Source organism: Lasioglossum baleicum, chromosome 7 (genome assembly GCF_051020765.1).
Source record: "Lasioglossum baleicum chromosome 7, iyLasBale1, whole genome shotgun sequence".
NCBI lineage: Eukaryota > Metazoa > Arthropoda > Insecta > Hymenoptera > Halictidae > Lasioglossum > Lasioglossum baleicum.
Genome location: NC_134935.1, coordinates 4,549,893 through 4,570,637, shown reverse-complemented (window position 1 = coordinate 4,570,637; position 20,745 = coordinate 4,549,893). Strand labels below are relative to the sequence as shown.

General features: G+C 34.3%; 4 protein-coding genes across 11 annotated transcripts; 1 reads left to right on the top strand and 3 right to left on the bottom strand.

Moving 5' to 3' along the window:
• Nucleotides 1-61: 61 nt before the first annotated feature.
• Vps25 (vacuolar protein sorting 25) lies at nucleotides 62-1,567 on the bottom strand. Of its 4 annotated transcripts, none has more exons than XM_076427192.1 (5): nucleotides 1,529-1,567; nucleotides 1,039-1,145; nucleotides 573-718; nucleotides 276-494; nucleotides 62-202 (listed from the first exon to the last, which is right to left on the bottom strand). In XM_076427192.1, exons 2-5 carry the CDS (start codon nucleotides 1,086-1,088, stop codon nucleotides 90-92), a joined length of 528 nt encoding a protein of 175 aa, XP_076283307.1. In that variant the 5' UTR covers nucleotides 1,089-1,145; nucleotides 1,529-1,567; the 3' UTR covers nucleotides 62-89. The 4 variants fall into 4 exon arrangements, with proteins under 4 accessions (XP_076283307.1, XP_076283305.1, XP_076283306.1 ...); XM_076427190.1 differs by lacking the exon at nucleotides 1,529-1,567 and adding an exon at nucleotides 1,216-1,359; XM_076427191.1 differs by lacking the exon at nucleotides 1,529-1,567 and adding an exon at nucleotides 1,210-1,316.
• Nucleotides 1,313-4,687, top strand: Asprs-m (aspartyl-tRNA synthetase, mitochondrial). Of its 2 annotated transcripts, XM_076427156.1 has the most exons (11): nucleotides 1,340-1,412; nucleotides 1,642-1,893; nucleotides 1,962-2,207; nucleotides 2,280-2,648; nucleotides 2,729-2,905; nucleotides 2,973-3,152; nucleotides 3,223-3,330; nucleotides 3,413-3,619; nucleotides 3,685-3,897; nucleotides 3,965-4,148; nucleotides 4,221-4,687. In XM_076427156.1, the coding sequence occupies exons 2-11, from the start codon at nucleotides 1,810-1,812 to the stop codon at nucleotides 4,379-4,381; spliced, it is 1,929 nt and encodes a 642-aa protein (XP_076283271.1). In that variant the 5' UTR covers nucleotides 1,340-1,412; nucleotides 1,642-1,809; the 3' UTR covers nucleotides 4,382-4,687. The 2 variants fall into 2 exon arrangements, with proteins under 2 accessions (XP_076283272.1, XP_076283271.1); XM_076427157.1 differs by having other exon boundaries at nucleotides 1,313-1,893; nucleotides 2,066-2,207; nucleotides 4,221-4,683.
• A 24-nt stretch (nucleotides 4,688-4,711) lies between these two features.
• Wdr82 (WD repeat domain 82) lies at nucleotides 4,712-11,090 on the bottom strand. Its single transcript, XM_076427177.1, has 2 exons — nucleotides 8,645-11,090; nucleotides 4,712-8,578 (listed from the first exon to the last, which is right to left on the bottom strand). The coding sequence occupies exon 1, from the start codon at nucleotides 10,795-10,797 to the stop codon at nucleotides 9,763-9,765; it is 1,035 nt and encodes a 344-aa protein (XP_076283292.1). The 5' UTR covers nucleotides 10,798-11,090; the 3' UTR covers nucleotides 4,712-8,578; nucleotides 8,645-9,762.
• A 192-nt stretch (nucleotides 11,091-11,282) lies between these two features.
• On the bottom strand, nucleotides 11,283-19,679 carry Kua (Plasmanylethanolamine desaturase Kua). 4 transcript variants are annotated; one of them, XM_076427182.1, is made up of 7 exons: nucleotides 19,125-19,679; nucleotides 18,936-19,057; nucleotides 17,835-17,998; nucleotides 16,741-17,371; nucleotides 16,044-16,255; nucleotides 15,592-15,810; nucleotides 11,283-15,373 (listed from the first exon to the last, which is right to left on the bottom strand). In XM_076427182.1, exons 4-7 carry the CDS (start codon nucleotides 16,970-16,972, stop codon nucleotides 15,113-15,115), a joined length of 924 nt encoding a protein of 307 aa, XP_076283297.1. In that variant the 5' UTR covers nucleotides 16,973-17,371; nucleotides 17,835-17,998; nucleotides 18,936-19,057; nucleotides 19,125-19,679; the 3' UTR covers nucleotides 11,283-15,112. The 4 variants fall into 4 exon arrangements, with proteins under 4 accessions (XP_076283297.1, XP_076283295.1, XP_076283294.1 ...); XM_076427180.1 differs by lacking the exon at nucleotides 17,835-17,998; XM_076427179.1 differs by lacking the exon at nucleotides 17,835-17,998 and having other exon boundaries at nucleotides 18,909-19,679.
• Between the last annotated feature and the right edge of the window lie 1,066 nt (nucleotides 19,680-20,745).

Genomic DNA, 20,745 nt, shown 5'->3' with positions numbered 1-20,745 from the left:
CATGAATTCCTCGCTTGGTTGTCACTTATTAATTCCTCCAGGTTTATATTTACATATTGTAAAGAAATTCTTTTTATACAGTTACCTGTTCAGAAGAACTTTACACCTTGATTATCGTCGAATAAAATTAACTCTGCTTTTTTGGATGCTTCTAGAGTTTTCAGTGCTCTGATTAATACTTCTGTATCGAGTCCATAAAATTCTGAAAATATATAATTAATCGTTTAGTTCCATTTTCACTTTTAACCAAGAATCATTTTTAAACAAAATCACACCTTGATCTGGTGTATCTTCTCCTTGCGTTAATTCGAACAGAGTGCATACAGATCCAATAAATCCTTTTTCTTGCGCCCAATTATATATCATCTCGCCCCATTCTTCTAAAGTATGCCAGTAAACCAGCCATCTTTGCTTACCCTTATCTACTGGACTTGCATTCCCAGACTTTGCTAATTCTTCTAATACCAATAAAACAACTTCTGAAGGTAATTTTCCTATTACATACATTAAGGAAAAATTCTTCATCATCTCGTTTACCAATTGTTTTTACATAAGCGATATGGAAAGGATACGATTAATTGCAGCATTATTGAACAACGGGCTCGAGTGTGCTTCTCGAATATCCACCGAAGACTGCTTTGTCACACGGTAATATTCCAATATTAAACCCTTCCACGCTGCTATTTGTTTAGCTCTAGTATCCATATGCGGTTGAAGACTGAAAAATTTAACAGTAGCACAGTAACACACAATCAATACTCGCATATGTGTAAATTTTTTAATGCAAATGAAAAGAAACGGAATTCCATTAATTAAGAATGGAATTGTGTACTGAATAAAACAACAAATTCCCTCAGGAAAACAGTTGTCTCAAACTGTCATTCTTTGTGTGTAACCATGTTTAACCTCAAAATGTGCTAAACCCGTACGTATTCTTATTTTCGAAATAAATCATTTCAATCGAGTACTTGAAAATAAAACACAATAATCTACGTTAAAGTTATCGTTGAAACAATACGACAATCATTTCGTACTTACGTGAAAAACGGAGGAAAACTGTATTGCCACGGCCACTCGATTTCTGCCATTCTGGTTGAAATGTCTGAACACTTCAATAAATCATACAGTGATACAGTTCAAAATACCTATAAATATAAATATAAGTAACTATATTTTTGTAATACTCATCGAAATCACGATAACACTGACACTGACTGATACACAAACGAAAATATTTCTAAGCATTTATAAGCACGACATCAATGTCATCAATGGTCATCAATGCTTTCTTTCAGCGTTTCAGAGTTTCAGTAGTGGTCAGTAGCAGTCAGTAGTGGTCAGTAGTCAGTACTGGTCAGTACTGTCAGTAGTGGTCAGTAGTGGTTGGTAGTGGCACAGACTTATTTTCATTCGTAAATAATTTTATTAAACGATTATTTAAATATTCGTTGACTTGTTAAAAAATCTTTTTAATGTTTTTAATTGTTTATGTAAATATATACAATTTTTTAATGTTTTGATCGTAAACCTGATTATGTGTGTGTTGTACCATGGCACCGACGAGATATATTTAGATATAAGATATTATGAGATATCCTTATATCTCGTCGGTGATATAAGTCTGTCTATGTCTATGCTCAGTACTCTGCAAAAAACAAACAATTGCGTATACAATGTGCAAGGTGTAAAGTGGAACACATTTGAAATATTAAATTTTATTTGTATATAAGTGATGTTCGATTAATAAAATATGTTTAAAAATATCCTGTAATATTCATAAACATTATTAATTTATTGGTTACAAGCAAGATGTTCAGTTTTCGAAGTACTATTATGAGATCGAAGAATCAGTTTCGTAAATTGTTTTGTACAAATCATTTATGTAAACACAAAGTAAGTCCTAATATTTATTAAATTGTTTAACTATTTCATGGAATTTATGTAATGTAATTTATTTCAAGCTTATGAAAAAATGTTCGGTCCTAGTGGCCTGTACTCACGATTTGGCTATTGAAAAACAGCTAATAAAAGACAATGTGCGACCTGTTAACAAATTTGTTTCAAGGTCTCACACATGTGGTGAACTTAACATTGAGAATGTAGGAAATCATGTTCGCATGTACGGCTGGCTAGAATTTCAAAGATTGAACAAATTTATTACGTTACGAGACTCTTATGGTTGTACACAGATGCTAATACCAAATGATGTAAGTTACCAAATAATCTATCGATAACATGTATGGCACTGGGAAATAAAAATTTCTTATGTTTAACTCCAGAGAAAAGATCTGGCGGAAATAGTTGCAAATTTGACTTTTGAAAGTGTACTAAGTATAACGGGAACTGTGGTCGAGAGACCAAAGGGACAGAAGAACAATGAAATGAAAACTGGAGATATTGAAGTACAAATAGAATCTCTGGAAGTCTTAAATCCAGCCAAACCAAATTTGCCTCTTTTTATGAGACAATTTAATAAAGCAAAGGAGAGTACGCAGATGAAACATAGATATATGGCTTTGAGATATCCTGAGTTACAAAGAAATCTAAGATTACGTTCTCAAGTTACAGCAAAAATGAGGGAATACCTACTTAACGAATGCAGCTTCGTGGACATAGAAACACCTACGTTATTCAAATGTACTCCTGGAGTATGTGTGTTGAAATGTTTGCATTTACATTAAAATTTTTTCAAATATTTATGTGTATATATATGTATATACATATGCAGGGAGCTCAAGAATTTATTGTTCCAACACAACACATGGGACAATTCTATTCGCTGGTACAGAGTCCTCAACAGTTTAAACAATTATTAATGGTTGGTGGCTTCGACAGATATTTTCAAATTGCTAAATGTTATAGAGATGAAACTGCTAGGCACGATAGACAACCTGAATTTACCCAGGTTCGTATTTTGTAAGTGTATCATATTACGGACCAAGAATCATATTTTATAAATGGGTTTTTCATAGCTGGACATAGAAATGTCATTTGTCGATTGCGAAGGGATAATGGAACTAACTGAAAATGTGTTGCTGTATTCTTGGCCCGAAGAATTGGATCCTATAACTAGTCCTTTCAAACGACTCACTTTTAACGAAGCAATGGAACTGTACGGTACGGATAAACCAGATCTAAGAATACCATATCAGGTAAAACAATCATACATTACTGTAAACAGTTTTTCATTATTTATTGAAACTAATAGTATTTATATTTCAGCTTTGTAAACTGACGAATATGGTTGACCCTTCTGTAGTGGAGGAAACACTAAAAGTTAAATGGGATGAGAATTTTGAGATTTATGCTTTAGTTTATCCAAATCAACATGTACGTTTGTAAAAAAATGTGTGAATTTAAATTTAATATTTTTTAATTTATCTGCATCTATATATTCTTATATTTGTTTTAGAATTTTCTTACAAAATCTACCAAAGAACATATTTCTAAGCTGCAGCGCGATTTCCCGTTTGTAAGATTAATTCAATTAAAAATACTACATGCAGCAGCAGATTCGAATAAAATTTATTCTAACATTGTAAAGGGAAATATAGAAGAAAAATTAAATTTAAAGGATGGAGATATTTTATTCTTAGCTTGCGGAGAAAAGCTCCCCACAGTGAGTATACCATTGTGAATTATGTAGTGTTCACAGATATACTAACTTTCTTTATGAAATTATAGCAATCGCTATTGGGAAGATTGCGTGTTGCATTCACAGATTTAATAGAGAGTAAAGGAGAAAGAATTCGATCTCCTGGAAACGAAATTTTATGGGTTACTGATTTCCCATTATTTTCATTTAATCACATGGAGAATAAATTAGAAACTATGCATCATCCATTCACACAACCTCATCCAGATGACGTTCGTTATCTTTCTGAAAATCCGACAATGGTAATGTTATCGCTCAAGAACGTTATCGTTATCGTAATGCACTTAAAATTGAGTTAAATAATTATAGGTTAGAGGACTGCATTACGATTTAGTTATGAATGGCTCTGAAATCGCTGGGGGATCAATACGTATTCATCAATCAGATTTACAAAAACAAATATTAAAAATGTTAGACATAGACGAATCATCTTTGGAACACATGCTTTCAGCCTTCGAGTGCGGTGCCCCGCCACACGGTGGAATTGCTTTAGGTATTTTACTTAGAACGTCTAACAAATAATATATTGACGTGAATATCATTTGAAATTTCAATTTTTTTCCAGGATTGGATCGTTTCATGTCTTTGTTGTGCAATACGGAAAGTATAAGAAGCGTAATAGCATTTCCAAAAACTACAGAGGGTCGTGACGTGATGTCAGGAGCACCAGTTCCAATTTCTGACAAGGAAAAATCATTATATCATATACAGACAATAGAGAAGTAAAATCATTATTTTCTGAATATTCTGTTTCTATTGTAATATTATACGAAAATGATTTTTAAAAAAAAATTAGTCTTTTTTTATTGGTCCTACATGTTTCTTATTTTATATACATACTATAATCTACTGTCAGATGAATACGAACTCATAATGAACTCAATCTTAAAAATTTGAAGAGAAACTTTAAAAAATATATATTTCTTTTATTGAAATTATGAAATTTTTTGTGGTGATACAGTTGTCGAATCAGCTTATAACAAATTGTATATGCTCCCATCAAATTCTTTTGGAACCATCGAAAACTTTCATAAAAATACAATAGACGTAATATCATACTTTTGTTACTCGGATTTATTTCAAGAACCTGTTTTACGATTTACAATATTCGTGTATGTATACGTTAGATTCCTGTAACTACAAACAGTTATATAAATAAAATATTATTTCTTATGACAGTGATCACGAGTGCAATCCATTTTTCTTTTTTTGGAATTCATAAATATCCTGCTCGTACGTATTGCACTTCCATAACTATACGAATAGTCACAAATAAATCGCGATAAATGCGGCTGATACAACCTACAAAAGTATAAAAATAAACTATCAAAAACATTATTCGGATTCGAACGAAATTTCTGCGATCTCTATAGTATATCACAAATGAGAAATTTATTATCGTACAGGAGAAAACGGAAGTTTATCAGAGAAATCATTTATCGTTAAAGATTCGCAGCGTTAACCATATTAGTTACTAGAAACTCCACCGATTTATGTACTTCATAGGAGTAATTAAGTTATATTAACACACGTATTATGTAGCTTCGAACAATCACATCGTTATACAGTATATATCGTAGTATCACTATAACGATCTTCAAAATGAATGCAGAACGTAAACAATCATGAAAAAAGAAGAATTATGCCCACAGAAATTAATTTCTTTAATTAATTGGGTGTTTCACTGGTGAGGTAATATTTCATTCGTCGTTGAAAACGAATGTATAGAAGAAGTAAAATGATAAGACCAAATTTCGATGTACAAAAAAACTGTTTTATTAGAATTTGTCTCCTTTCGACTTTTTCGGTAAAATCTTATTAATCGTTTTGTGAAAGTACTATTTTTTTGTTTCTTATTTCTTTTACTTTGAGAACATAGAAATTTACTCTGCGCACGTAAATCTTTTATCAATAAGAAAAATTCAAATATATATATATACATATATATATATAATTAATGTATGCCTACTTTTTGGACAGAGACTTAAAAGAACATCTAATTAAAAGTTTTCTAATAGGCGCGTTGATATGTTGTTACGTTTAATTGTCAGTGGAAGAGAATTTTATCTGTCCGCAGGAATATTCTCTTGGCTTAGCGAACTGGAACATAGATAATTATATATAAATATGGTCGCTAAAGTTTTTCATTTTTTCGTTTCACTCTCTCGAACGGATTCCTGTGTGATATTATACAAAACAATACGAACTACTTATTCTTTGTTATTGTACATAATACAATGGTTTTTGAATGGTAGCTCTTATAATCACTATTATTTACTAGTAAATAGCTTGTACGCGTAAAAAAAATATATGTGATTTACGAAGAACACAGCATCGAGTACACACGATTTGAAAATCCACAAATCCAAATTACATTTCGTAGCCTCATTACTACGACTGAATAATCAAAATATTTTTGGTTAATGTTTAGAAGAACAATAAACTCGAAGTATCCGATCACGAGTAAAATAAAACATTCAAAATGTGCAGTACTCTCGTGTTACCGTTTGGAAGATGTCACGTCACGATTTCAGCCCCCTGTTTTCGTATGTTCCTAGTTCTCTAAGTCACTCTACTGCGAAAAATATGTTTTAACGTTCCACTGGTTCTCTACATTGCGCAGAAAATCTTCGTACGAAAACTTAACGTAGGAACTTAGAAGAAATGCCTAAATACAAATTCAAACGATAATTCGTGTCGGCAGATCACAATACATTTGGTATGCTTCCGTTCTTCCTTTTTTTTATCCAATAAATATTTTACTAGAATACTCTTCTTAGTCTTTGTTTTTTTTCTATTTCATTTAAAATTCTAAATCCCTTTGTTAAGCAGCCGTATGAGTCGTGTGAAAAATGACACGAGAGCAAATGTGCCGGATAATATGAAATCAGGAGTTGTTTTTGACGACAGAATGAGAAAAACGTATATGGTCGAATTTATAAGAAAGAATTCAAATATGTAAAAAAAGAACTTTTTATATATGTATATATACACATAACATGTATATGTACAAAATGATGAGGGTGACGTCAAGTTCCCTCGATAAAAGGAGAATCCCTAACTTGGAACGTACGATTTTAAGGGGGTAGACTCGTTCTCCTCATTTCTCGATAATACAAAGATGAGGTTTTTCAGTATTCAAAAACGCTAGATAAAAGATCGATCTAGGCCGCGACCGCCCTCAAAAGTCTTATTTTTTCGTTTACGAGGCGTAATTTGCATTATTCGGAAGTTATTTTCATAAAGCTGCGACAGCTACTATATAATATATAACATGCTTCCAAACGTAATAAAATATGCCTCGTAAATGCCATGCCTCGTAAACGTAATAAAATAGAACTTTTGAGGGCGATCGCGGCCTAGATTGATCTTTTATCTAGCGCATTTGACTACTGAAAAACCCCATCTTTGCATTATCGAGAAATGAGAACGCGCATTCCGCACCCTTGCAATCCTAGAAACGAGTCTACCCCCTTAACGCGGCGCACGGCCGCCGATCAGGTGATATTCTATCGCGTAACTCAGTGGCGCATCCAGGGGGGGCCATGGGGCCAAGTCCCCCCCCCCCCAAGAAAAATGTTTAGCTTCCAAAATTAAAATCGCGGAATAGTCCTTGACAGATATAATAAAGGTCATCACGCAAAACCTAGGGCTGGGTTCAACTCGCCCCCCCCCCCCAAGATTGCATCCTGGGTGCGCCACTGGCGCAACTTGTCACAGTATATACAAGTTTTATTTTCATCTTTTTCCTCCTTTCCGGGAACACAGTGGTCGCGCACATAACAGAAAGTCTGCAGTTGATCAACGTATCGTCAAAGTGTTTAGGACATACCCGTTCGATTTTATAAGTTGGCAGTATATGAGATAGAGTGTTTAATCTATATACGTGGATCGATCATGGTACTTTCATGAGACGATTTTCATTTGTATCGCGTCTGACATCTCTTTATCTCGAGTCGTGGAACGCATTTCTTAAATAATCATAATCGGTATACATCGTTTGCTCCAACACAGAATCACCGATATAGTTGCTCACACATTGTTTCGCCATTTAGAAAAATACTATTTTACAAGACGAGGCGCGAACTCTCTCCCACATTCACAATTCACAATGTGATGCGCTCGAAGGTGAGCTCGCAAAATTCGAAGATATACAAGCAAACACGTTCTACGTACAAAGATACATCCTCGTGGTCACCGACTCGCATATACATACATACATACATACATACATACACGCATACACACTTGCAGACATGCTGCCTTTAGATAGAATTGATGAAACAATACACAAAAACGCAATCGTACATACACGCACGCGCTTCTCAATACAGTATATAATAATTATCTACTCTTGCATAAAGTATGTTAAGGAAAACGTCTAGAAATTCTAGAGGACATTGTGAATATAATGATATATACATGTATGATGAAGGCAGGGCTACGTAATCGAACGGACAGAATGTATACACAAGTAAATTGTAAACACGTGCGACAAGTTACACAAAATTGTGCAATACTATATCCAGCAAGAGGTTTTCTTGCAGTTAATGATAAAACTGTCGAATAGTCTCTGCGTTTTATCAAACACGCGTACAGCGAAACGAGACGATCTTGTTCGACTATTTTAATTGCAGAATACAAAAGATTATGGATTGTCAATTTCCCATTTTTTTTCTTCTCTCTTTTCTCTTAATAATTTTCATTAAAAACAGTTACCCCGCACGTGTGCTTGCATCCTGTCCGTTCGAGCGCTCCTGTTTCCCTTGTCGAAGATGAAAATATCATATCGCGATGATATAAACATTAAAATTTACTGAACTACCGTGAGACGATTAGACTTAATCGCACTTTCTACCGTCATCGAATGTTTCTCACCCGGCCCGCCGGTTCCACGCATGTAGATTAAAAACGATACCGTATCTAGAATAATACATATGTAATAACGTAAGTGCCGTTTATGGCAGTATACTTTCTGAATTATTATACCTTTATCGCATGGAAGTCGTAGAAATATGTGTGATACCTTACTGCCATCAACAGAGTGTCTATTTTGAACGTCCGTGTGTTTACTGTGCACAATAAATAAGCTCGATAACCATCGTTCTTAATGCGCTTCGACGATGTATCGTTGCATTCATGTTTAAATTTTCGTGTAGACGCCGTTAACGACAAGGTTCGAGCAAACGAAATCTATCCCTGACTTCGGACGGCCACTGGGGAGAAATTTAAACAATGTAACCAATCGCTCGATTTCCATCGTTACAATACCATCGTTAATATTTCTTCATACGCAAGTTTAGCAGCTACGAATTCACTGTTTTTCAGATACCAATATCCTAGAATTGGACTCAGGCGCACGCGGATGTGTATTTGCGTGTGTCTTGCAATAATTCTTCTTAAGTCTCATCGTAATGAATCATTCACGGTTCAGCAATATTTCTCGTTTGTGCTTCAAACTCGTTTCTAATAAGCTGACTCGTGCCAAGAACTTGTTTAGTCAAATATTCTATACATACATATATATGTATATATATCTATATATATGTATATATGTATAATATTGCTGGAATACTGCATTGTAGATCAATTTCTTTTTCTGCGACGATCCCAGGTGCGTGATCATAATATGACTTCGTGGAATTATAGTCAAAAGATGCGATGTAATAATAAAGATGCGTATGTAGAATCATCGACCACTCGGAAATTAGTTTAAATGTACAATTCAAAGAGTTTTCCCAGTGTAGAATAGATAATTCTATATCGTTATGCTACACATAGGAACACAAGAAGGAATTATGTACACAAGATGACACATTCAAATACTAGCGATATTTGTAGTATGGTTTAAGAAAGAAGAGAAGCAACAGTACATCACGGTTCTTAAATATTGACAAGGTATTACGATGGTCACATACATCGTGCTGTAGACAGCTCTCTATGTAAACGGTAGACGACTGTACTCGAAACAAGCCAAGCGGGCCAATCCTGGATATTACAACGAGTCCTCTGCTTCTTGGGTTCATTCCAACACTGGCATCTTATTCTTGCAGAAAATTATGTAAATTCTTAGAAGCATTGCCCATCCAGTGTCAAATGCATTAACTTTATGCACTTTCGTCGACGGTTGGTAACCAAAATGCCATGTTGGTACATGCCGATGCTAACATCATGTACTTAGGATTAAATTGAATACATTGAACTGGTGCTGGGTGATCGCCGTTTAGCACGCAAACTTTATATCCAGTTTCAGCGTTCCATACGTGCACTCTACCATCTGTAGATCCACTGAATACAAACTGCGAGTCGGGACTAAAGCTAGCTTCGATAGCGATTCCTTTATTGTTCAGGTAACCTGCGAATGTTTGTAGAGGAGTGCCGTGAAATGCATCGATCAAACGGATTGTACTACCATTCGTGGAAATCAGTATAGTTTTGCCGTCTCTGCTGAACTTTAATCCTGTCCAATCACACTCCTTTTCTTGGGACAATTTAAACGTGACGAATGGCCCCTTGTCGAAGCTGCGTAAGTCGTATAATTTAATGAACTCCGAATTGACACCTGCAGCAAAAATCAGACCCTCTGGATCGTAGGCGGCAACCGGACGTCCAGAGACATTCATAACACCGTGACAATTAGGTGAACGTAAGTCCCATAGTCTTAAAGATTTGTCTAGAGAACCAGAAAGAAATGTATCTTCTATAGGACTGATACACAGCGACACAACTTTCTTGCTATGACCTGGGAAGTATCTGATGTATTTGTTGTCGTGTAGACTTAGATAGCGGATTGTGTCGTCGATTTTGGTACTGCTGTGTATCGCGGTATTCTTCGCGTGTGTGAAATGAATTAAATCTACACCATACTTCTTTGAATTAACTGTGCGCACCTGAGTGCCTTTCTCACAGTCATATATCACGATCTGGTCATCCTCTGAACAAGAGATCAAAGTGTCCCCGTTCGGTGAAAAGTCGATGCTGTTTATGCGGTCGGAATTTTCACGAAAAACCTTGGCCACCTTGAAGCTCCTCACCACGTGGTCAACGAGCTTCATGGTGATGGACGGCGCGATCTCCCTTTCGTGCCGTCCTCTTAACCTTCCTATTTCCGCAATTTCTTGTTCTTTCCTTTGGTATAGCATAGGCGCCGAGGCGCAAACCTCCCGAGGAGGGGTCAGGGGTTCGACTATGTACCACTGTTATTCACCTCACGAGAATGAAAAAACCCGCGGGGAGTTCAAGAGGTCAAGGGATCCAAAACGAAGTTGAAACTACAAGCCGATTAACCTTCAGTTACTGAATCTTACTTTTTTCAGTATCAGATTCCCTTTTTTCAACGAATTCGCTTTACTTTAATCTGATAAAGGTGTACCCTTCAATGCCTTCTCGCTTTCCTACGAACGGACGCCGACGGCAGACTATCGTCACACCGAACGCTCAAATTCTGCCAACTGTTTAGAGAAACGGATGACGAATTACCGTGAACATTCTCAAGATACTGTAGATCCGTACCGTGAGTAGAGCTATCGATCTGCGTTGACGTCGCCGATGCAACAACGCCTTCTCACGTGAAACTGTTTTACCGACCGATTCTCGAACGAGATTCAAAATTCAAATATAGGCGGGTATCGGTGATTCTTTCATTTTCTTTAGCTGCGTATGTCTCTTTCGAAAAAATGAAAAGCAATAAGCGAGAAATATCACGTATACATCAAATTTTAAATATTCGTTAGAAAAAAAGCCTGTTGCTGAAAATTCGTAAAAGAAAAAAAATACTAAAAAACTACGCGTGTAGCTAAAATAAAATGTAAAAAAGCGATGATACAACAGGTATATATAAATGAATACTTTAAGATTTATTAATATGAAGAACCATATCCGATCCTTTTCTTTGCAGCATAAAATTTTATACAATATATTGATACTTAAAAAGTAAATTCCATATGAATAAATATTAAATCTTCGTGTGCAGCTTTCACTATACAAATTATAAATATATAAAATATATGCGATATCACAAAATAACATCTTTCTCTCCTTTATGCCTTGTCAATTGCATAAAGAAGAAAAGTTTTAGCTTTGCGAAATCATAATTAGACAGCACAAACATTTTTGTTCTATATTAGTATAAAATACGAGTTCAAATTTCTGTTTGACTATCACTTTGACACTGTCAAAGGCATCGTTGTGGATTATTAGTGGAGCAACATAAACTATAGTTTTAAATACATACAAGGGGTCCTTTATGAACTTCTTATATTAATTATATATATTACTTATACATATATTATATTTATTCATTATCGTACTAGATAATAACTTTTGATCAAACACATGCATATGTAGCAAATGCAATTTCTTTTGTCAGTCAAGTTTTTGTCGATACTTATTTATTATTATATTCTCCCAATAAAAACAGATAAGTTTATTAAAAAAAGAATAAGATCACTCTGATATATTATTTTAAACATCCTGTTTCTTTCATTTTACGTGGTTTTGTAGATTACAGAATAAATAATTATATTTTCCATGTAATATATGTTTTAATATGCAAACTTTAAATGCAGTTTATGCTATACTAAATTAAGCAAATAAAAACAGCATATTATAGTATCTTATTGAACCTATTACATTTTCCTTGTCCTATCATTCAAGATTGTTAAAAAATTTTTATAAAACCGAATGAAAAATTGTGATGAACAATGACACAATGTAATCACGTCAAAAGTGCTTGATTATAATCATATGAAAATAGGTCTGCCGTTTTGGAATTAGAATTAGATATATAAATGTTTTTTGATGTATCAAATTCAATATATATATTTACAGCCATTGTATCCTTTGTTTTATTTGAACTATGCAGTTTATACTTCTCTTTTATAAATTTAAGCTTAAAAAACAAACATTTCCATGTATCTAAACATATTACTCAGAAGTCAAAATGTTTAATACCTCATAATAGAGTTATAACTTCTCCGTTTTTGCTTATCGCTATGTATATTTTCTAAAACTGAGACTAACTGTCGAAGTAAATATCCTTAGAGTAGCCTCAAAGCATTATAGAATAAGATTATTTTTTAATAAATATTTTCTTCGTTTTTATTTTATAAGGCTGGTGTTAATATTAACTGCCACTAGATTCATGTAAGTATAATATATACAAAAATCATTCAAATGAAAGAATAATTTATGAACAATGATTTTCGCCTGTTATATATATATAATAAGTATATAGTACATGTAAACAACTATAGAGACTTTCAATTCGTAAAATATTCGTGCAATAAATATTTTCAGATAATTAGACTTATGGAATGTGAACAAGACATTTTATTTTAATCAAGATATTTCGTGATTCGATATTAATTAAATTAAATTAATCAAATAGAATTGCATAATTATCATACATCTATTATATGCTTCCTTTACATATATAATAGTTCTTTATATTTTAATAATCTTCTGTGTTCGTTGTAATGAATGTTGAAAGTCCGTGCTTCAAATCAACATTTAGTAAAGTATATGACTAAATGGTTTGAAGCATTTGGACTACAATAAATATAGTTTTTAGTTTTTCGTATCTCCTTTGATAATAACATAATATGTATATATACATATACATATATATTAGTTCTATGTCGTTATAAAGTCATCTGTTTTTACAAAAATTACATTTGCAAAAAGGAATCAGAGTCGTGACATTTTATATATTGCATAGAAAATTAAATTAGCAAAAAATATACTTCTGTGTTTCACTTTGCTTTGTGTAATTGTTAGTTAACTATTAAATAGATCTATGTAAAGAGAAAGCTTCAGTTCTGGCACGCATTACAATATGACAATTTTCTTTAAAGTTTATACTCCTTTCTTTATAACAATAACAACAACAATAACAATTACAGTACTTATTATAATTGTAATGTCTTATAATTATTATTTCCTTTAAAAGACATTACTAATGATTTGCTTGCAAGGAACATATATCATGGTAAAGCTCTGCATAAAGTATACTGAATGTCATAAGGCGTTTTCACAGTGGTTGCCAATAAAAAATACAATAGGTATAAAAATTAAAGTCACCAGCATAAAATTCAATATAAATATTCAGTCACCTTCTTATCATTATATTTGTACGTCAGTATACTTTACCCAAATCAAACCAATTACTTCGAAAACTGCTGCATAGAGCAATAGGCCCTCGATTGGTCCCTGAACCTAGAACTTGTACTTATATATTTAGCACCTTATTTTTATGTTTGTTAGAACATTTGTCACAAGTTAAGAATATATAGTTCATAAAAACAAAAACAGTTGTTTTTAGTTTAGAGTTGTAAAACATTTATCTCATAGTCATCAACTAACCATAAAAATTTCATTGCTCTTATTATAAATTTCACATTGGACACTGTTCTATAAGTTTCAGCTCAAATTGTGACAATACTATTCAACCGAAAAATTAGGATCGAAGACCACATTGTCAACTTTCGAAATTGTCAGTGCCAGTGGCAAGTTGTATATTAAAAGTTATCAAATATAAATTGTATGTCAATTGTGGTCTTTTCTAATTAAGAAAAGAAGGAAAAGGTATTTACTTGATTTTACAGCGAGCGTGTATAAGTAGGTACTATTTAAATTGACAATATTCGTTTCGGATAAAATATCGTTGTTACTCTTGTTACTTAATATTTTTTTCAGAGGTTCAGGGAAATTTGTGACTGTGCTCAAGCAGATACAGCAGACTAGACGTGTGCGAATTAGCACATTAATTTAAAATATAAATTGTTTCCAAAATTACACTCTCTTTAAATTGTGTGCAAACAAATTTTAAGTTAATTTATAAATATTTGTGTAGAAATACATATATACATGCATACACATACACATATACTGGTATACATGTATGTGTCAATGCTTATGTTCAACACTCGATTTCATTTCATAGCCACTTATTATGCTCTATAATCTGTGCAACATTTTAATCTCAACTTTGTAGTACTTCCTTTTGTTTTTAAATTATGATGTAAAACATGAAATTAAGTTCCGCTGAAATTTGTGCTACTTGTATAATGATTGTGCAGTGCATAAACGTATAATTGCTTAGTTTGTCAGGCCAATTGTTCATAGTTACGCAAACATGTTTTCTTACTCACATTTTTCTTATAGAATATGTACATATCTATATTATTGCATATATGTATTATAAATGTGTAAACTTCAAAAGCATGTTCAAGTAATACTAAATGTCTTTAATCACGCTATCTATTTTGTAGGAAAGGCCTCGTAGTGCTAAGTATAAGAAAAAAAAATTATATTCATCGGTTTAATTTTCCCCTCGAAGTTTGCAATTCCTTCCTATGTCCTTTCCATGAAGTTATTAAATTCATGGAAATTTTTCACCTTTTGCTAAATTTGTTTTTTGTCCATAAAAATGCATAAAACAATGAACCACATTAATTCTCAAGACCGTTTCTGGGCCCACTTCAAGTCATCGGCTCTTGGTTTGAAACCAGTCAAAGTTTCAATTATGACTTCCAGTGTATACCAAAAATGAAGCTTTTCTAATGGCCAATTCAACCATCCAGTCGTAATGCAGAAATAGGTTTCATGTGGTGCAACATGGTGTACACGATGATGCTTCCTGGGTAATATAATTCTGTGTTCTTGTAACCACACAACCCAAGCAGGTAGTCCAAAATATGTATGAGACCATTTATGTATCTGGAACAGATCTTTCATGTTATGTACCACTATTTCTTTTTCGATTAACATTGAATGCTTTAATTTAAGACAAAGAATGAGATATGCAGAATGACACGCAAGAAGTACGTCTGTGTATTTCTAGTTACTTTTAGTAGAATTAAGAATACAAAAATGAACCCAATATTACATCTAACGAATAGTTTATAAAGACTTTCACGAAAATCTGATTTATTTACCTGATTAGTCATCGCGACAAAAATGGCAAGTAGAAACCAATAACAGGTCCAAACGAACTTTTGCTGAATCTCCGACTCCGGGAGTATTAAAAAATCCCATGTTAATTTACAAAGGAATGGTATTGTGACCATAAAATTATCACCATTAGTTTCTATAAAGTCATGCCTCGTTATACTTGTGGGATCAATATGATGCTCTCGAAAAGGTCTCAAAAAATTCTGCAAAATGAATATATTTATATTTAGCGTTACACGAAACAATGTATACATATATTCAAGAACATGTTTATAGGAAAGCTTTCCTAAATGTCTTCTAAAACAACTGTTGTCTTTCTATTTCAAATGATTTCAACTTATAATATACGTTAATTTATCACGAGTTCTCGAACAAATATTTTAATAGAAGTCACTTAATTATTACTTCTTTTAACGTTTCTGGCTATTATTTCTACCTTTCCTAAAATGGGAAGTTCTATAGAACCCCAAGTATCGGCAGCCCAGTGGACGAAACCAGACCCGAAATCTGCCGTTACGATGCCGCAAAACGCTGCCACCGCAATGGGGCTCAAATTTTCGAATCGTAACCTGACAAGGATAAATATTGAATTAACCACCATGAGTGTAATGCAGATACCGACACAAATACATTCTTGCGTCCTTTTTCCTGAAACAAACAGAAAATATATTTTAATAATATATTATTTATTTACTCGTAACCATGCAAACGCGTAAAAAAAGAAAATCATAATAATGTCTTTATAAGTACCGTGCAGTGTAGACGCAAAGATACATATTGTTGAACTACTCTTTATTTTTGCACACAAGCGAGGATTTCAAGGTGCGGTCGATGTATAGCCAATGTTTTGGCAAGTATTAAAATCAGAAAACATACATGCAAGTCGCGTGTCGCGTGAATATTACTCTGCCGTTTTAAATCAAATACAATCGTAGCTATCAATTGTCCAAAAATTGTTAACAGAACATTTTACAAGAAACATATTACCAAAAATATTGAGACTATACTTTCACGAGAAGCTAATAAATAAATAAATAAATATATATATATATATATATATATATATATATATATTTATGATACTTGAGAAGAGTTGATGAATTATATAAGAAGATAACGGTTCAAATAATTACCAGTGCTGTAAAGATTTGCTAGTTCTTGGGCGCCTTTGTGATTAGGACCCCATCTCGGTACGGTCCTGTCCTCTTGCGAAGTCGGTACCACCGAGTTGGCATTGGGATCGTCCTCGAGCATCGAATTCTCGTAGATCTGCCGTTCGGTTTTCACTGGCGCCAAAAAATTCGTTGCCATCGAGCACGCGGCCGAAGCCGCTTGACCCAAGTTCGCCACCTTTATTTCGTCCATAATAATTTCTGTTATTAATCCAGCGGAAACGATCGAAAAACATGCGATCCGTTTTTATCTTTACAAATTGATGTTGTTCTGTTATCCGTTTAAACCATTGTACAATCTCGTCGTCTGTGTACGTCTTTGTAAAAAGTTCTCATGCTTTATCGGATAATTTGTTTACGTGGTGTGAAAGATTTTTTAAATTTTGCATGCAGACACGGCCATAAAGAGTTGCACATTATTCGATAGATTTTCGTATCATCTGCCGTTCGATCCATCTGCCTTCTGTGCGATTTCACCCCCTCCGGTTATCGCATCATTATCGGCCGGTATCGACGATTTTATTGCCCGGTGTGCTTTCTCTCGTTCCTTCTCTTGAATTCCTTGTGACCGATTTCTCATACGAAATTTGTGCTGAAAACAATACGAATACGTTTATTAATATAAAAGGATTTGTAATATCGTTTATCATTTTCTTCGTTACCGAAATAATTGCCCGACAAGAACAATTTTATGATCGTGTGGAGAACATAATAATTATTTTTAGCTAATTGTAATCGCGGTTTGACGCTTTTTGCCAATTAGTATACGCGGTGTAGCGCAGTGTGGCATATAATCCAAAGTTACACGCAACGAAACCGATAAAAAAAATTTCGATTTCAGATCTTCTCTGTCTGATAATACCTGTTCCGAGTTTTCGCTGATATCTCACCGCCCGAATGAGAACAATAAAAGTTTCGAAATATTCATTAACAACGTGTAAAATCGTATTAACATTTCAGTGATCTGAACCTAAATAGTTTCTCAGTTTTATAATTTTCCCAATTCTTTGTACATATTCTGTTACCGAATAATTGATAGTAATAATATTGCTTACCGTAGTGCTCGTAACGCGGATTTTTATAAACTGTGAACTGTACTTCTTATCTACCTCATTATCGCGGTTATTCGACTAAATGACTAATGCGCTCTATTCTTTAAATATGAATGTTCTTTCAGATGGACGCATAATGTGGGCATTTACATACGATTTAAATGAATCTACAAAATAAAAGAAAATATTTTAACAAAGGCAACAATTCATAAGCATCCAGACCGTTGAAGAGGAACATTATGATTCAAGTCTTTTATGTGTGGGCACTGGCAAAGTAGGTTAATTTCGCTTTTACACGAGCCTAAGGAACAATTTTGATAATACATACACCTAGTTTACCCTTGCTCCTATTTTGACCGTGCGTGCACACATCAATCGAAATAATTTAAAGGTTCTTTCGTGTCGTCTACATGCTACTCTTCGTTTATTAATACGTACACTATACCCCATTGTCAGACATGCACCTGTTCGATATTGGAAAAAATATTTAATACGGGATTGACCAAATATTGATTAAAAATAGGATATGTGTAACATGTATTTACGGTAAACAAAGCATCGCAAATTAACAGATAATTGAATTTCGTAGACCGGTGCAGACGGAAAAGCAGTACATAACAAGAATTTCAGCACTCCGCTGAATCCGTAACACGAGAGTTATTATCACTGCAAACTATAAATTGTGCAGCGGATCGGTCGACCGCAGCGTATGTACATAACTATAACATTCGCCGATTTGCCGAATAAACATGAATGTCCCAGGTATTATAATTTTTCCAACTACATATTTTACGGATTACAAAATATCTACATATCTATTACTGTCGCTGCTAGGTGATACATAAATACATACGTGCGCCTACACTAATATTTTAAAACCGGCATGCATGACTACGTAAATATGTGGATGTATAGACTGCACTCTATGTACATACATAGAACACGCGTACAACACGTGCACGTTTTAACCCGAATATGAGAGAAATCGTATGAATTGCAGATGTACACGAGAACAGGAAGAAATCGGTTGGTTTGAGATACGAACGTACGAGAGAGATTCAAGAAATTGAATATTACTTGGATGAAACAACTTCGAACGCATACCCATGAGACGGATGAAAGGAACAAGTACGAAGACAGACGATCCTCACAGAACTCAGAGGATTTCTCGTTGTCTCCTTGCTCCGGCGTTATCCTGGTCGATGCATTGTCCAGCCATAAAGTCGCTGAATGTGCACGCTCAATTAGTCACTGGTAGGATCGAAAGAGACCTACGACGAGACACTATCGTACCTCGTACTGATGTAACACACACACATGTAAGGAAAGCACGCATGATGTTCACATGCATTCGAATCGTTTCACGCACAAGTATTCCTCGTCGTCTTCAGCTTTGGTCTTTCTCCTCTTTCCACGTCTATTTGTTTCAGGTGTACACTGTGAAATCACTACAGAAAGCTGGGGTGTAACAGGTTCGGGTTTTTGTGTATTTTCGTAAAAGAGAGAACGGCGTTTGCTGGCGTCAGACAAAGAAGGACAACGAGATAAAAAATGTATGTATGTAGAAAAAGATGAATGATATAGGTGTCACGATTTGGCGGAACTGTGCTTGGGTCTCGGGACAGGATGGGCAGGAAAGTAACGAAGAGAGTGCAAAACCGGGGCGCTAGTCTCGCCGTACGTTCGTTCGTGATTCTCCGCGGTTCTTTCTCTTTTCCTCAAGTTCACGTTGCGCGAATTCGCTGAATCCTTCCTTCTCTTTCTTTCATGCGAACTTCTCTTCTGCAACCCCGCCTCGTTTCGTGACGAACGGCCGGCGCCGCCTGACGACCGCAACTCGCGTCGCATCGAGACGCGTCGCGACGCTCTCGTGGCGCCGTCACACGGCTACCATTTCCGATACATTATCGTTTCGACTATTACTTGAAAAATTCGAATGTTCAAGCTTTCAAAGTATACCGAATATTCCCAACGACATATGTACATACATCTTAACAAGACCTATCAAGCGTTAATTTTTTTATTTACAAGCTAAAGATATTTTCTTGGATTTTTTAAAGTATATAGTTCACTTTAGAATAATCATTGTTTAGGTAAAATAAGTCGGAACTAACAAATCAATTTCTGTTTTACCCGAAAATATTCTTCATTCCAATTTAGTGATTTGTTTTCAGATTTTTAAAGTCACTCGTTAAAAAATCGTAAACACAATCCCCCGAATGTAATGAAAAAATCCAGGATGACTTGCGGCTATTAAGGGTGTAAGGTAAATCCTGAAGTGTTCTTGATAATTTTATTTCTGGTAATTGAGTAACTTGATAAGCTTGATAAGATTCACAAGAATACAGTGTATACTCTCCAGGTAATCAAATAATCACTTGACAGTACTCGACGAGAATAATATTCGAATAGTTAAAAATATTTGATACGATTTGATCAATTCATGATTTTAATTTCTCTTAATAAATAGATTCTTATATCATAGATTTCATTCATTCGTTTCTGTCAAATATGTAAATAAAATTTTTGCGAAAACATTAATATCTTTTAATGTACCGTCTTGCGCATGGAATCTTACACGCGAGTTTCAGCCCACTCTAAAAATATCCTTTTAACATCACTTTAAGAGATAATTGACATCGACTGATATTCGTGTATAATGTAGAATGACAATACGGGAGAAGTAGCTTCTCGCTTTGGCAGTTTCGAACAGGGTCATCCAAACCGAACTGGATTTAATAAAGCAGTTCGCGACGGTTCTGTTTACGAATGGAATTTCTGACACGGTTGTTGGGCCTATATTGGGCCCACACATATGACGTATTAACAAGTAGCTTCTCGTGACTATAGTAAGGAATACATAGTAGGGGAAAGTGGTTTGCTTCTAGGAATAACTTCAGACTCACTATATGAA

What these genes read in the sequence shown, in the direction of transcription:
- Vps25 (XM_076427192.1), bottom strand. Translation starts at nt 1,088, where the DNA reads ATGGCAGAAATCGAGTGGCCGTGGCAATACAGTTTTCCTCCGTTTTTC. An exon ending in AGTTTTCCTCCGTTTTTCAC is followed by an intron (nt 719 to 1,038) that starts GTAAGTACGAAA and finishes TAAATTTTTCAG; the next exon opens with TCTTCAACCGCATATGGATA. An exon ending in CAATAATGCTGCAATTAATC is followed by an intron (nt 495 to 572) that starts GTATCCTTTCCA and finishes TGTATGTAATAG; the next exon opens with GAAAATTACCTTCAGAAGTT.
- Asprs-m (XM_076427156.1), top strand. Translation starts at nt 1,810, where the DNA reads ATGTTCAGTTTTCGAAGTACTATTATGAGATCGAAGAATCAGTTTCGT. An exon ending in ATCATTTATGTAAACACAAA is followed by an intron (nt 1,894 to 1,961) that starts GTAAGTCCTAAT and finishes ATTTATTTCAAG; the next exon opens with CTTATGAAAAAATGTTCGGT. An exon ending in ACACGGTGGAATTGCTTTAG is followed by an intron (nt 4,149 to 4,220) that starts GTATTTTACTTA and finishes ATTTTTTTCCAG; the next exon opens with GATTGGATCGTTTCATGTCT.
- Wdr82 (XM_076427177.1), bottom strand. Translation starts at nt 10,797, where the DNA reads ATGCTATACCAAAGGAAAGAACAAGAAATTGCGGAAATAGGAAGGTTA.
- Kua (XM_076427179.1), bottom strand. Translation starts at nt 16,972, where the DNA reads ATGGACGAAATAAAGGTGGCGAACTTGGGTCAAGCGGCTTCGGCCGCG. An exon ending in AACTTCCCATTTTAGGAAAG is followed by an intron (nt 15,811 to 16,043) that starts GTAGAAATAATA and finishes TTCATTTTGCAG; the next exon opens with AATTTTTTGAGACCTTTTCG. An exon ending in TTGTCGCGATGACTAATCAG is followed by an intron (nt 15,374 to 15,591) that starts GTAAATAAATCA and finishes GATCTGTTCCAG; the next exon opens with ATACATAAATGGTCTCATAC.